The 17,303-nt window shown below is 38.5% G+C and overlaps 1 protein-coding gene across 10 annotated transcripts in view; it reads right to left on the bottom strand.

Annotated features, from left to right (window-relative positions):
* LOC144473851 (uncharacterized) overlaps positions 1–17,303 on the bottom strand; it is a 136,634-nt gene that overhangs the window by 12,569 nt on the left and 106,762 nt on the right. For 9 of the 10 annotated variants that reach the window (XM_078188154.1, XM_078188147.1, XM_078188158.1 and 6 more), the window contains 4 exons: positions 7,867–8,010; positions 3,664–3,808; positions 1,853–1,939; positions 1,523–1,649 (listed from right to left, as the gene is read on the bottom strand). In XM_078188154.1, coding sequence (XP_078044280.1) covers positions 1,523–1,649; positions 1,853–1,939; positions 3,664–3,808; positions 7,867–8,010 — 503 coding nt within the window. Of the gene's footprint in view, positions 1–1,522; positions 1,650–1,852; positions 1,940–3,663; positions 3,809–7,866; positions 8,011–15,354; positions 15,374–17,303 lie in introns of those variants that run through there. The other variant, XM_078188157.1, reaches the window with a different exon arrangement.

Genomic DNA, 17,303 nt, shown 5'->3' with positions numbered 1-17,303 from the left:
TTTTAAAAGAAATAATTGTATGCATTCATTAATGATTCTATAATGATTATTAAGGATTCTGTAATGATGATCATTAAGACGTTCCAAAGCGATTCACAGCGAAAGTATTCAGGCACGCTATCGTTCACGGAAGCGAAAGAAATCAGTTAATAATGAATTCCCTATTCGATTGGCTATTACTCGGATGACGTGATATATTATAGTCGGTACACTTACGATCGGACGCGGATCGATTCGTTCGCGTTTGATATTTAAACCGGTAGCACTGACCAGTCCAAATTTTTCGACATTCTTCCGCGACAGGTTCGAGTAACCTAATCTCGACAATATTTTTCGAAAAGAAGTCTTATCGCTGAAACCGCTCGCAGCCTGTTCAAAACCACCGACCGAAAAACAGGATCTCCTTGGTGCAACGAGACTTTCAAATTTTTCGTCGTTGGACTCGGAGATTCCAAATTCACTTTCTCCGGGCAAGCTTTTACGTATACCCTTTCACCGAAAACACGGCTAATCGCAATCATTGAAAGAGCCATCCATTTAAAATTATTCAATCATTATTGGAGATCGTGAAAGTTTATTTGGCTTGACATTACTGACCTTTTGATAGCTACAAGAAGTTAAGGTTGATACGTTCATTATTTCTATTCCATTGATTGGCGAGATGTATTCTCCTTTTTATTCTTTGCTGTTTTTAACCATTTCTGTCTTTCTACTTTTAATCATTTTATTTGTCTTTTATATTCATCTGTATCATGCTTGCGCGTATTTCTTAAAATACTGTATTAATAGTTTTATTCTTCTATGTCTGGCTGCTTTTGGTAATCTTATTTCATTTGTTTATTTAGCTATTTCTTATTATTTTACTTGCCTTTTGTATTTATCTATTTTCAACGGTCTTATTTTAACAATTTTATTTATTTGTGTTTGGCACTTGTACATTTAACTACTTTTGACAATTTCATTTGTCTTTTATACTTATGTATTTTTAATACACCTATTGTAACAATTTTATTTTTCCATGTTTGGCTGCTATTGATGATATTATTCTACTTCTGCATTTAACTGTTCTATATCATTTTATTTGTGTTCCCTTTCACGAGTTTCCAACAATTCTAATCTAATAATTTTATTTCTGCAGGTCTGGATACTTTTGTCAATCTTATTCTACTTGTACATTTAACTATTCTTTATAATTTGATTTGTTTTTCACTTTATATATTTCTAATAATCCTATTCTAATAATTTGATCCTACCATGTTTGGCTGCTTTTCACAATATCATTCCACTCGTACATTCGTCATAGTTTCATATGTCCTCCATTATATTTCTAACAATCCCGTTCCAACGGTTTTATTTTTGACAATTTCATTTCACTCGGCCAGTTATTATTAGCAATTCCGTTTCACGCTTAACCAACACGAGCATCAAAATTGGCTCTTGAATAATCAATGAAATTTTTTCTCCTTTTTAATGGGCGACCTAAAATCTAAGAAATGTGAATTCATGGAACTCCGCATTTTACCTGGATGACGTAACTCGTATTTGCTCCTGTCCAGATTCTTCTCGCGGCAGACCTCGTCCAGTATGTCGCCGAGATTCATTTTCGGGCTGACTCTGGACACGTACAATTGGTTCCTCGGCAGATGCACCTGCAACAATTCCACGAGTCGTCGTAATCGCTAACCGAGTCATAACTGTGTCATCGATAAAATTGTGGGGAAAGAAACAATGACACGATCGGATTTTATCGTTCGTCGAAAAAAACAACCGTTTGTTTGCAGCGTCCTTTTTTTCAGCCGCAAACACGAGTAGAAAAAGATATCGGATTGTTGAATAGTGTTGCTGCTTTTACCTGCAACCTGAAAGTCGTTTCAAAAGGTTGATTTGCCTGCTTCGCCTTACGTGGCACGAAGGTTCCCTGTTTTGGTAGCAATTTCACCTGCAACATCAAACGTCGTCGAACGTGATTAATCCTTTGTATTCGGAAGCTCCGCAATGGAGCCACTTGAAGTTTATCTTCATTGTCTCCGCAGCGGAGCTCTGTCGAGAGTGCAAAAAATTAAAATACTTGTTACATTACTATATCAGTTTATATTTAAAGAATGATTAAAATACGATTATTGTTTATAATAAATTCGAGAAAGGTTTAACAAGTTCATATTCAATTTCTAACAATTTCCAGCAATTCTTTTATCTGCTGTAATTATTTTGTTCGTTTAATTTAAGATATCAATTGCAATATCAAACCTTATCAAATCTGATTAACACACTGTTAATTTATTTTTGATTGTATCGGCTTTTATTTGCTGATATGGTAGCAATTGTTTAGACAGCAATCTCACCTGCATTTTTAATTCGTTTTCCGATTTTGTATTTCATAGTAATTATTTTATTTGCGCGTCTCGAGAGCAGTTCTTTTGTTTGCGAATTTTGTAATTTCAGTTGTCGAACATTGTCAAACCTGATTAATATATAATTGCGTGATTCGTTATTTATTGAATGCTTTCTTTCTAAAGCAATTGGTAATACCATCAACGAATGTTATAAATGTGTTCCCTTCTGTTGGCAAGTTTTAACGTGTCACTACAGAAGATTTATCAATTGTTATCGTCCGATTCCATAACAATAAATTCAATTGAATTATCATTTTATTCTGCTTTCTTGTTATGTGAATCCTTTGTTAATCAAAATATACCAATTTTGTTTAATTCGAAACGCAACAAAATTTCTGTGCAACATGGATCTATCTATTCTCTGAAATCGTGTGTCTCGGAGAGCTATACACAGCAGCACCTTCTTCCTTCTTAGCCACAAATCGGCGAGAAATAACAAGTTCGAGATTTGAGGATTTCCGTGGAAGGGACTTAATAACGTTCAAGGATCACACGGTTCTGGGAACTGTAGGGCACTTCCTCGTCGGCAAACCCTCCTCATTTTGCTGCCGAAGAAAAAGCGGAGAAGTAACGACTGTTCTTAGGACAGCTGTAGAAACCATCGATCCTTGCGTTTCTCGGATAATATTGCAGCCAATGCAACGAGAACCAAACACACGTCGATGCATCATCCTTGAACGCATCAATTACATTCATTGCTAAACGTCTACAAAACGATCGCGCGCTTCTCTCATCCTCGTAATATATCGAGAAATTAATTTCTATTTTATTATTTTATTATAGTTCATAGAGAAACTAAATTAAATTTTTATACGGAAACTAAATTCTTTTTATTTTTTTTTTTCTTAAGTGAAGTAGTTTTTTTTATCCCAAGTAACTTAACTTTTCAAAATTAATTACAGTCTTATATTGTGAGCATTGTTATACATATTCTGAACACTGAACTCTTTCAAATTCAATTGTTCAACATTAATGACAATTTTCGGTACCGAGCATTGCTTATTTCTCGGAATTTTTCCTAATTAATTATGATTTTATATAGCGAACATATTTAAGTCTTCGAAACCGAATTTTTCAGAATTAATTACAGTTTGTTTATTACAAATATTCGTAACTCTTTGTAAGTTAGAAATATATTGCTGTTTCCGGGAAACGTTCTATTAACAAATACGTGTATATTGAAATTTAGTAAACCAGCCGAATATGTCTGAAAGATTGAAATGGAGATATTAACAAACACTTTCCACTTAATTCTCTTTCAATGATTTACCTGAAGCGCATCCAATGCACCGATAGGTGTATTTGGTTGATGAGGTAGAACCATACCACGCGCCCCTATAGCTTGCAGCGTGTAACTAGAGGCGGTCAACTTGTGAGCCGTTGCTATCTGCACAAGTAGGTCCATCATCGGCGTACTGTGAACAGAGATACAACAAATCGTTATCAATCCTTTACCAAACATTTTACTCAACTTCCCATCATCCAACTTTTATTATATCGAACGCCACACGCTTGCAACACTTTCGCTATCATTCCACATATAGAATGTCAATAAACAAATCTCTTAAACAACAATTTCTCAAGGCCAGACCAACGTCGTCTCATGTTTTATAAGTCAATGTTTTATTTCTGTTTTATCACATGGAAGTGAAGAAACAAAGAAATTCGATATTTATCCTTGAAATGACTTTTATATACGACGTTTATATGTATGTATAAGTTACATGTATACATAGCGTGACATGTAACAGATCGCCACGATTTGTCAAGCATATCCGATAGTCTGACGAAAAAATGTTTCGAACGAAAGTTAATCAGCTGCACATTGAAATACAATAGATTACAAAAATTATTATTCCGTGACTAGAAATCAGGGTCATCTTGACCTATTTAAACGGCACTCTATATTTTCGACCGCGCAGGCTATCGCTGTCGAAAAAAACGAGTTCGACGACCGACCATATTGTGACTTTCGGATGATATCGATTTGAGCAATTCAGGGTTGAACAAGAAAAGTGTTGATATCGAAAGCTGGTCAATGCTCGAAGTATTCGGCGCCTGGAAAGCGACTTTGTCGGACAATCGCGACAAGACACCACCGTTCGGCCGTTGATCAAAGTGACAAACGTTTCTCCGGCGGGAAACTCGGTGTTAACTTTCCTTCAAGCCGAGCACATTTCTCGCGCCGGTAAGCGCGTCGTTAGTCATGACTTCTGCGGGACAGGTAGGCCCGGGGAGCGCGCGCGCGCTCGCGCGTCTCGTTTCACCTGGCGCGACACGGTGTGGGACAGCGACCCGAATTTCTGGAAAGCGCGCGAGGATCAACGTCGCCCGATAGAAAAAACGTTCGAGCGACCATGCCGACCGGGGGAAAAACTGATCTCGGCAGGGAATTTCTCCTCCGCCGAGAGCTCTGCGGCTTTTGGTGTCGTTAGAAAGCATCGCCGAGGATGATTCGCGGTTGCCGCGGCACGTGTCGCCGATAGAAAACTCTGGATACCGGGAGACTTGTTCATCTGTGAACGGTTGCTTTCCTCCTATCGATGCACCGGTGCCCATGGTCGTGCTAATTCAATTACATCGTAACCCAATCTCGCTATTTCATTAGACCGTGTTTCAGTTGCATGGCAATTTGACTGTACTGTAATTTAATTAGATTGTCCGCCTTTCAGTTAATTCGTTTCTAATTGTTTCGATCGTCATTCTAATTCTAATAGGTATGATTTAATTGTAATTGATACATTCTGATTGTGATAGGTACATTTTAATTGTAATAAATACAATTTAATTGTAACGGGTTCGATTTAAATGTATTAGGTACAATTTCATCGTAATAGATACAATTTTATCGTAATAAATATAGCTTAATTGTAATATGAATGATTTAATCGCAATAGATACAATTTAATTGAAATAGGCAAAATTTAATTATAAGACGCATAATATAACTGTAATATGTATAATGTACCATTTCATTATAACACGTACAATGTCACTGTAATATGTACAATGTAATTGTAACATGTGCAAGATAATTGTAACACAATGCTATTGTAGTATGTACAGCTTAATGTGATTTAATTACCTAGCATTTTGTGCACAAAGTGCAATGTAATTTAATTGACCGAAAATCCGAATTACGATTTATGATTACATATACGATACTATCACAAAGACTAACTACCTATTAAGTATTTCTTGCAATTAACACATCTCCAATTGCATTTATCATACAACTATAAATACAAATAAAAAAATATTAATCGAGTCTATATCGATCTTGCACAAAATTTTCAAATTCTATTAACAAAAATTGTACGATGTAAATAACTATATATTTCACTTGACGTACAAAATTATTTCCATAACTGTACATGATACTTCGAAAATCTAGAAGCTATAATACCTCGTGGAAAACAAAACCATTCGTTCTTCGAACAAATTAAAATGTCACACCCTGTATAAAACGTCCCGTTTCGTCTTCCCGTGAATAAGAAACTATAAAACCGCGATTGCTGCATAGCGCGGAATGCTGGCAAAATAAACAATTGGTTGCCGCACCTGCTCCGATAAGACGGTTTTCGTAATTGTGCCGATCGGTCAATCTGAAATTATGCTAACATTCTGGGACACACGGCGTTCCGATGAAATAAGCGAACCTTGAAAAAAACTGACGCCGGCTTACAGATTTAGATTACATATGGATGCTGTGCGTGGCGGTGCTTCGTTCGACGAGCGTTCCGTGTAATTTCACGTGAAATATGTTGCCGTATAATATTCAGTTCCACGTAATTGCGTGTACGCTTATAGATACGCGCGTATGCAGATTGCGGATCTTGTTCATGCTAATTTCTCTTTTACCGGACAGTAAAGTATAAGAACCTAATAGAATCTTACACCGACTCGGATTACGCTTATCCGAGTATTAACAAAATTGGTAAATTGAAAACGGCTGCAAGTGAAATACGGCAAATGAATCGTCAGAACGGAAGAATATCTTGACATACTATTTTCGAATGGTTGAAGCGATTTGAACAAGACCTGCATTATTATTATTTAACTTCAATCTTGTATAATTGGTGCAGGTAACTTCTGTTTTGCATAAAGATTCTGTTATTTTAACCAGTTAGCTGTTTTCGGCGAGTGCATATTTCATGTGTTGTGTTTAAGAAGACACAAAGAAAATTAAATACACAGGGTGTTCCAAAGGTTGCTCAAAATTGGGATGTGAGGGGATCTTTAGGTTATTTGAAGCAACTTTTTCCTTTATGAAATTGTAATACGCGGCTTCGTTTACGAGTTATTAAGGAAAAATGGTAACCAATAAGAGGCGGACGAGTCAATCAGAAGAACAGGGACCCGTGCGTTCATTGGCTCGATCGCCTCGCGCCTCTAGAGAACGCCTCTCATTGGTCACTGTTTTTCTTTAATATCTTGTAAACGAAGCCACGGATTGCATTTTCGCAAAGGAAAAAGTTGCTTCAAATGACCTCAGGAATCTCTCATTCCTGATTTCAAGTAACTTTGTGTGTTAACTGCATCGACTAAATTGTTTTGATTTGGGATCTCCGCAACGATTTACAGGACTAGATTACATCTCCGTTAATTTACACGATAAATACAGCAGAAAATTCGGATAATCGAGGTTCCACTATAGGATAGCGCACCGAACTGTAAAGAATTGCCAGTTTCCGCGTGGCCAATTGATTTGTTGAAAAACCAAGCCGATATCTCGGGACCGTTAGACGATCTCTTTTGTGACGGTGCGTATTCCGATTCCTTTCTTCGTGGGAGAGAACGTGTGAAAATTGCGTAACCGTGAAGAGGACAGGTTCTTCTGAACCGATCCGTGTTCCCTCGAGTAGAAACTCGTAAATTAGAACACCTGACGGAACCAGCTTCTCGCCAGATGTTGAATCACATCGGAGACAATAACGCCACGCTCGACACGGACTCAAACTTTCAAGTTGAACACTTTAATTGACCATTTTAATCGAACGCCTTAATTACGGCTGTCGTTCTGAAACGACGAGCCGTGATTTTATGGAACGCTACGTTACAATAGTTCATTATAAAAAAATGTTTCGGACGGAAGTTGTTTGGTGTAAAGTGAAGCATGCACGGCAACAATTAAAATTCTTTGCTATTTCTACGTTCTCATCGAAACGGGAAGGATCGAATTAAATCTCTTTTTCAAAAATTTAGTGAAAGTCTTTTATGAAATTGGTAATATCATTTTTGAAACTCGATGAAATACTTTGTTAAGCGAAATATTACTTTGAATTTAGTGAGGTCCTTATTAAATGTTAACGAAATTTGTTAAAATTTAGTGAGATCTGTTCTAAAGTTTAGTGAATTTTTAAAAAAAATTTAGTACAGTCTTTATTCAAACTAAACGAGATTATGCTTGAAAATGTAATAAAACCTTTAGAAGAAATTTTTTCTGAAAATGAAACGACTTAAAAAATATTACCTTCTTGGCACTGTGACCTTCTGAGTCTGCTGATGATGTTCCCGAGGCAACTGGACCAGAAGCTCCATACTTCCGGCCAGCATGTCCGCTGGTGTGTCCTCCGTCACGGTTAGAGCCATTCTGGATGGTCTCTCCTCTCTGCTCCTGAAGCATAAAGAAATTTCAAAGTACAGTGGTGTGGGTTGAATTGATATGAATTCGAGACTCGGTGAAATAGAACGGATACGATATTTAGTCAGGGATCGTAAAATCGGCCGGATTACAAAGCAATCATAATAGCGACGATTGGGGTTCTAAAGCGGAAGCGACACCGACACCGACACCGCGACCAGTAAAAAATAAACATGCGATGAAGAAAGTTTCATTTTAAATAATTATCCGATTCCTATGTAACTGTAGCATGAATGGATAGCTGAGATTTTTCCGATTAAAATGAGTCCAAACGCGATATGAATCGGATGAATTTCAGCCACTCTTCGGTTAATATTAAGCGATCTACCGAGTGAGTCGTTTAACTTGCACACCTGAACTTTGAAACTATGTCTTTTATGAAAAATTGTTAAATACATGGTTTCGAGGATGAATTCCTTTCGAAAAGTTCCTGTGTGCAGACAGATTTTTAAGGATTTCAAATGATCAACTAATTAAAATGATCAACACCCTATATAATAATGATCGCTTCGATGAAACTACTCCGATTTACATCGTGTTCGGACTCATTTTAATCGGGAGAATCTCAGCTATTTATTGGCGCTGCAATTATCCAGGTAAGAAAATAATGAAATCTTTTTACTTGCATGTTTATTAGGTCTAGTCGCGTCATCCTATCGATACGAACCAAAATGCCGTTCTCGGTAGTCAATAAATGTTTAAAATGGAAAGATATTCGACTATTAATTTTTCTAAATTGCTAGAGCGCATCGGATGTCGACGTCGGCGCTCCAAGAGTTAGCTTGTTATCACTGACGGCCAGATTCTGCGACAAGTAACTGGATACACTGGAACGGTGAGACACTTGGAAGACGAAACGCGCGATAAAAACGAGAGGATCGTTTCCCATAACTCAATCTGCCTTATCGTACTCTTGTGTCCGACGGGGATCAGTTACCATTTACGTGTGCGCCACTGGTCACTGCTCCTGGATTCGACACTGCATTAATACTTCGCGTAGCTTTAACTTTGAAATTTCAATTTAAAAAAAAAAGATAAGAAACAGATGCAAATCACTGTAATTTTATAACACTTTTATTACAGTAACAAGGACATTCGTGTCATTTTTCTTGGAGGATGATTCATTTCAGTCTTGCTTTTTATAATCGATAAAGACAACTTTTATGTAATGCAAACTAATTGTAACTAATGCAAATAAATTTTACGTAATCATTTTGCTTCTTATAGTTCAAAAAGACAATTTTTATTCAGGATTTGCTTTTTGTAATTAATACAAAAAAATTGTTTTCTTTTTCTATTCAGGATTTTCTCCTTACAATTAATTTAGCACAATTGCCTTTTTATCCATTGCTTCTCATAATTGAGTAAGACCATTTTTATTTAGGTCTTGTTTCTCATAAGTAATTAAGAAAAATTGTACTTTGTTATGACTTCTTATAATTGACAAAGACAAATTGTATTTACCTCCTATCTCTTGTAATTAATACAGGCAATTTTTATTTAGATTTTTCTTTCTGTAATCAATGCAAAGGAATTGTATTCTTACAGATTATGTGCATAATTTTCACTTAGGCCTTGTTCTTTGTAATTGACACAGACAACTTTCATTTGGTTCTTTCCTCTTGCAATTAATGCAGAAAAATAGTATTCAGCTCTTGCTTGTTGCACTCGGTAAAACTACAATTGTATTTGCTTCCTGTTTCTTTTCTAACCGACGCCGACAATTTTGCTTCAGTTCTTGCTTCTTGTAATTAACAGAAAAAGAACTCTGTAATTTAGTTCGTGTTTTTTTTTACGTCACAGGTCACATCGGGCTTTCATAATAGACACGAGGAACGATGTTTCCGCACGAAGATCCGCCGTCTATTGACTAACATTAATGCTTGAACTTCGACCCAGGCTATCCTTTCCCACACAAAGCGCAAATTAGTGCAAAACAGTCACAACATCATCGCGTTTCCGACTTTCATAACTTGTTGGCGACAGTCACGCGTTACGTACGTAAATTCGCTAGTTGTCCCCCGATCGGAACGATCGCTATACGTACTCCGATTTCGAATCGCAATGATTTTTTTAATGACGTCATTATCATCCCGAGATAGAAAAACTTGGCCAAGGCGAGCCGGAGTTTCTCGCGCGGCATCTTTCGCGGCTTAATTATATAATGGAATTATGCGGCGTCATCAGTCGAGCTTAATTACACTTTGTTCACGATAGAATAATTACTCGCGAAATCAGCGGCGCACCGGCGCGCTGTCTCATCGAGAGCCCGTTTATTCTTTCAGTCTCTCTCTCTCTCCCCTTTCTCTTCTCCGGATCGTTAATCCGTTTTTTCTTGTCTTTTCGAGGAACGAACGACCCGACCACCGGTGTTATACAACGCAAAACGAGACCGTAATCTCCGTGAAAATCGGCCCAGTTGTCCGCCGTTCGTAAAATCGCGCGAAAACGTTCGAGCTACCGGCGGACTGCGGCCTTTTTCGATTCGGAACGCCGGTTTTTATCGAGCGATCGTTATGATTCCAATCGTTTGGCTCCTAAAGTGGAAGCATAAATTGAGATTAGGGGGGAAAAGTTTATGGCATTATTCTACTGGTCCCACGCTTATCGAGGAACTACGGACGTTTGAACGTTGCGGCGTTTCACGGTTTCACGGAAGCGGCGTTTGCGCCTGCGAAGTTTCATCTCGGAGAGACTGTTCGTCGGATCCGATTGAAATTTGTTTCGTTTCAATCGGGATGCTTCGCTCTATCGTGGAAAATTTTCGTTTTTGCTGAAGAGGCTTCTTTCAAGGATTTAACCGTCGCGAGAGTGTGTCGATTAGAGTTATACCAGATGCGATAAAGAGAGCTTCGATATTGGTATTCAAATAGGAAAATATCATGCGGGATAATTGTTTGAAGATAGTTTTTAAAATATAGCTGTGTTGGAGGAAGTTTCAGCAACATAATGAGCTTCGTTACAGGACGTTCTTATTAAAATTGACGATTTGACAAGCGCACGAACGTCGCTCGTGTTTAGTTACTAAATAAAAGCTGTTCTCGAACTCTTATTCCGAATTTTCGGCAGGAAAATTCCTTTCATAAAAATTCAACAAAACACAATCGTATTCCTTGAACTTTCAGCTACAAAATGATCTCTATTCTATGCCTGTACCATACAAATTCCGCAAACAGTTAAAGTTTCAAAGGAACACCGCCGACGCGTTTCGCCGCAAGCATTTTTCGCTTCAGATCCGCGGATTAGATTGTCGCAGCGGATCAGTCGAAAAAAAAATCGCTTCCCTTCTCGCGATTAAGGAAGCATTAATCACAACGATGTACACCCGAGGGATCGTGAATGAATCTTATCGGGGGATCGCGCGGGAAAGAGCAGATTTCAACAGTGATTTCATAAGTGAGCCTGGTTCGTTCGCTCGCTCCGTTGCGACATTCGGCGAGCTGAATGGACGTGACTTCTGCCTGCAATAGTGTAAAACAGTCGTCCGTGGATCGTTTAAAATTCCATCGCGACCAGATGCTGGTTTCGTGTGCGCCGACACACGAGGGGAACACGAATTAATCTTGCTAGGCGAGCGAGACACGAGTCGATGCAATCAAATTTAAACAGGCCTCGAGGTGATATCCGAACGAGGTGCACGAGTGTTATGTATTGCCAAGAGACATCCGCAGGTGTAAACGGGAGTATAGAAATTAGTACGACACCTGGGGACATTGTTCTCGGAACTTCACCTTTGATAGCTCGTCACGCAGTTGAGTACATAGTAACGTAGCGAAGCAGTTGGATAGTAAAACGATGGATTATTATAATAATTAAGTAGTTACATTTTTAAATAGTTGAATAGTTAAATACTTAATTATTTAAATGTTTAAATAGTTACATAGTTAAATACTTAGTGAAATATTTAGATACTATAATGATTGAATTAATTATTAAAATATTTGAATAGTTAAATAGTTAAATGAATAAACGGTGAAATAGATACATAATTAATTGTTAAAATATTTAAATAGTTAAAGAGCTAAATACATAAACAGTTAAGTAGTCGAACAATCACATAGACGACTACAATAGTAATAAAGTGTTAGAATAGCTGTTTTAGCTTATAACTGTAAACACGATATGTGTCGATATGGTAGGACACGATAGGTGTTTAATTACGTTAACGACGTCGACACCTATGTAGAGATACAATTACTATATTAAGAATTCCAGAATGTTCTCTTCTGGGAACCACCGACTCTGTTTAGCTATGTAAGATCATTCTTGTATAGAGAACGTGTACGTAACGGTCACATTGTTAATATATATATATATATATATACCAAAATCCACTGCCTGGTTATTTAACTAATTATAACATAAAGTAGTTCGAAGACAGTTGAGAGATCAAGCATTCATGCAGCCAAATAGTTAAGTAATCCCATACGCAAATAATCAAATAATAAAATAGTTAAACAATCAAATAATCAAATAGCGAAGTAGTAAAATAGACGAAAAACAAATAGTAGAGTTACGAAATAGTATAGAGTAATAGAAAGATCAAATAATCAAGTAGCTAAATAGTCAAATAATTACATAGCCAAACAGTCAAATGATTAAATAGTAAAGTAGTATAAATAGAGTAGTATAAATAGACAAAAGACGAATAGAAAAATTAAAAAGTAAAGCATAAGGTAACCAAAAGTCAAGTAATCAAGTAGTCGAATAGCCAAATAATCTAATAATTGGATAATAAAATGTTCAAGTAGTAAAATACTAAGAAGTAACCGTGTAATGAGTTAGTCGGCAAGGGAGCAGAAAGATCAAGTAAATCCTAGAAATTGACAAAAAGAAATCCGTAGCGTAACAATGGGCCAAGATTAAGAGAACACATTAAATCCGTATTAATTAGGTCCGAGTAAACGGTTCTAACACACGAGCACGCGTAACAGCCGCGGTTTACAGTTACGGTAATTTGCTATTTCCATCATTATTGTTCACGAGCCAAGGCACAGTTTGTTTCTATACCTAACAGCACGATGAATGAAATAACGATCCGACTACAACGATTTAAATCACCGCGGTTTAATCTAACCTCGAACACCACCGACCGACTACGAACACACAAAAGCCGTCTGTTACAAACCATTCGATTCGGCCATTTGCTCGTGCAAACTTCGCCCTAGAGTAATCTTCTGGTTTATTATTCATGTGCTCGGGCACCGGCTACCGTACGAGTCCGCGCCGCCGCGAATTATAAATGTTAAAAAAAAAGTCTGGCCCCTCTGTAACAGGCGCATGCTAATAAATTTTCCACTACAATGCGAAACAACGCCGGTGTGCTCTCGCCGCCGCGTGGTAATTGCCTCGTACGCGCGGTTCCACCGCGGTGCTGCTCGAATTAATGACTCGAATTACACTCCTTTGAAAACACGTGATAACGCGTCGGAACGCTACAAACAGCTTCCTAATTCTCATTCCGAGATCCTCTTGCGCAAACAAACCGACACGCAACGAAAAAAACGGCAGAGCAACGTTCGTCGCCCGACGCATGGCTCTCGCAGATTCTTCGCTCTGGCTCCTTCGATGGACGACCTCCATTTTGAAGAGCGCAATGATTCGAAACAAGTAATTGTTACGTGTCGCTGTTGATCGTTATTGGAATATTACGTATTACCCACAATACGATATTTCTGCATGGACAAAAACAAATCAATGTTCTTAGAAGCGATGGAAATTAAGATAGGAAAATATACACCTCGTAGAAGTGCTTGGCCTTGTGAGGCACAAGCATAACAGTTTCGAATTACGAGGGGACCCGAGTTTTCTTTTCGGAGTTCCGGAAAGGCCACGGTCAGTCGTGGAAAAGCATCTGCATAGAAAAGAGTTTAAATGTACCTTAGTTTAAATGTATTTAAACACCCATTTCCAATAATCGTAAATCGAATACGTTTTGGTTAATAAATAATAAATAATCATTACAAATGACGAGGATGTTAATTGGTAATGGAGAACTGTTAAAATTGCCGAAGATAACAATTTGCTTTTCGAAAATAATTAAATATTGGTTTCATTAAATTTTGTGCTATCGTGTATACTGAAAAATAAATATTTAAAGAAAAGTGAAAGTAAAGCAAAGCAATGTCAAGTAAAATAGAAAAACTTTTCTAAAATGAAAACTAAAAAGTTACAAAATACAGGAAAAATAACTATCCAAGTTCAAGCTTACTAAAAGTATTTTAGAATATTTTCAATTGATCACCTATCGAATTCCTAATAAAATTAAATTAAAGCAATGACGCTATGCTTAAATAGCGACTAGCATGGCGAATACGGTGAAAATATGTAAGTGCTGCCATCGATCTCAAAAATCTCCACCGTCCGTAGAGTTAATATTCGACAAAAAAAATGTCGAGATTCGACGCATCGAATTCCGGCTTCTCGAGATCCATCGAGCGAGAAGCACCCGTGCACCGGATGATTCTCAGACGGAGCGACGAGCCGAGGCGCAAAGGTCTGATCGGCGTTGACAAATGAAAATCCGTCGGGACGTTTCCACGCGGCCGACACAGGCATCGGCGAGGATCTAAATCATCGTCCTCGCTCGAACGTAGAAAGCAAATTGAGATCCACGCGCCTCCCGTTTCGGTATCAATCACTTGGCAAGACAGGGGTACACGACGATTACCCGTAGGAATGGCACCGTTACATAATTCGGATCTACGGGAGCCGGCGCGGCTGCGTTTCGCAACGCGGCTGCGAATGGCGAGCCCAGGTATCGACACTTCTTAATTACACGCACGCAATGCGAACGAGGACCCGAGCCAACCGACCAACCCAAAACCACCGCCGGTCGAGCATTGTTGAGTCACACCGCGTGTTTACGTTTTACCGAGAGAGGTGCGGCCATTTTTTTGACATAACTGGCACTCGGAGTTTCTACTTCCTTCCCGGTGAAACACTATACGCGTAGTAAATAGTCGAAGATTCAGTGAAGGACGTGGCCATGAATAGATCGACGGTCTTCAGACGAAGTCAAAATTATGCGCAGTCACTTCAAGACGCAGCAACTTGGCCGACATTTATTTATTCTCATTAAATCCATTTATTTTGAATAAACTCTTAGGAACGATGCGTCACTGTAGCGGCTTACGCGAATGTTTCGTGCTATTAATTATTAAAGCAAATGATGAAAGTTAAGTATATGCATCATATCTTTAAGAAAAATTACATATTACAGATAGTCTCAAGTGAGAAACGACACGAGTGACATCTAGAAGCTCACTCATCCGGATCCAGATTTTCTATTCATCGCGTATAACAGTCACTAATTACCATAGTAAGTTTGTTTGTAATAAACTAGTGACAGTTGATTCAGCTTATACTCATTTATCCGAGTCCTTATCCTTCAAGAAACAGCCTCGATTGCGGCTATCTAAATCGCCGCGGGACTGTCGCTTCGCGGAGCATTCTCTCCGCCGTCGTTGTCGGTAGACCCAAATGAGATATACCGTGGCGGGGGGAAACCTGGAGAGATTATCGGAAATTAATAAATCCTCGCGAAGAAGAGGACGGGAGCACGTGCGCGTGCACGTGACTCGGAACGTGCGGCGCGGCGCGTCCCTAGAGCAATCGGCGATATTGCTCAATCGGATTCCGCGGCCGCACACGTTCTCCACCACGAGGCCCGGGAGAAAGAAATGTGGTAATGAGCCGGCAATGCGTGCCCAAGAGACGCTTTCGGTCCTAGGATTAATTCCGTTGTTGCGACACGATCCTGTGACAACGAAACTGACCCTGTTCGAATCTTGGCTCCTTCTTCGGTATCCTCGGAAGAAGCTTTTTCTTTCACGTGATTTGAACACGAGCGTTTTTACAGAATTGTAGCTTAAATAGATGGGGAAAGATCTGCTGCATGTGTTTGCCGAGTTTGAAAGCGATTCGACGTGGTTCGACACAGTTTCAATGTCGCAAAAAGCGCAGAAATATTGTATGCAGTGTAGGCTGTCTGATAAAATGATTTTCTCTGCGATTTGAAGACGTTCCTCGAGTATGAAGACAATTTGAAACAATTTGGCATAACCTGACGTAGTTTGACACAATTTTGATTGTGCAAAAGACGTAGAAAAATTGTCCACAATGTTAACTATCTGATAAAATTATTTTCTTTGCTATTCAAAGGCATTTATCTAGTATGAAGGTCATTTGACGCGGTTTTACGCAGTTTGGCATAATTTAAATGATGTATGAAACGTAGAAAAATTGTGCGCAATGTAGAATATCTGATAAAATTATTTTATTTGTGATGCGAAGGCATCTGCCTAGTTTAAAAGCGATTTAATATTCTTTAGTACAGTATGTCGTAGTTCAATTAGGTTTGACACAGTTTGACAATTTTTAAATCACACAAAAAGCGCAGAAAAATGGAAAATTTTATAAAATAATTTTCTATGATTTCATAGATCTATGTATTTCGTTTCAGGTGGTAAATGTTCAATAACGTTTCAGTAAGAATCTCCGTAGTCGAAGATTGTTTGAAAGAGATCGCGTTTAATATCGCACCATGTGAAAATGATAAAAGACCGGTTTTTACCAAGCTGGATTCTTATCGAAATCGGGCAAATGATATATAAAACATTAGGAGAACATATACTAAAGCTGTTTAGAAAGTTTGAAGAGAAAATGACAAAGTTTGACGCGATTTGACAAAAAATTTGTCCAAGTTTCACGCGGTTTCAAACAGTTTTAATTCTCACAAAAAATTCCTCTTTCACCGATACCATCCACTGAAAAGAAGTTCACGTTTTATTTTTTTTACAAACAGAGGGAAACTATATCGACTTTGTTTAAACTCTTCAAGCCATTTCTTGAAACGAATGCACGCCGTTGTGTAAGGTTAATTCGAGAACTCGATTCGGCGTAAAAGCCGCTTTCGAGCCGCCTCGAAATTATTTTGGTTTCGGAATGTCCGCGATTTTATGGCCGCGTTTCGGCCGCGTTGCACGTTCACCGTGCCGCGAACATTACGAGCCCCGGGTGCTTGGAACCGCAAGCAATCACGGAAAGGTGTACCTGCACTTTACGTAACAGCATGCGGGCGAAATTAATGGTAATGCGTGCGAATATTGCACCGCATGCTGGTCCGCGCTCTGCGCCCACCTTACGGAATACTCTCCCGGCTCTCATTAATGATTTTCGTTACGTGTGCATTGAACTGCGCGACGGCGAACCTGTCGAACGCATGTTGCATTGTCCTGGCCGTCGGCACGTGACCATTTTGCCAA

The sequence above is a fragment of the Augochlora pura genome, chromosome 7 (assembly GCF_028453695.1).
Source record: "Augochlora pura isolate Apur16 chromosome 7, APUR_v2.2.1, whole genome shotgun sequence".
Taxonomy (NCBI): Eukaryota; Metazoa; Arthropoda; class Insecta; order Hymenoptera; family Halictidae; genus Augochlora; species Augochlora pura.
The sequence above is the reverse complement of the archived record's forward strand: the minus strand, read 5'-3'. Positions and strand labels throughout refer to the sequence as shown.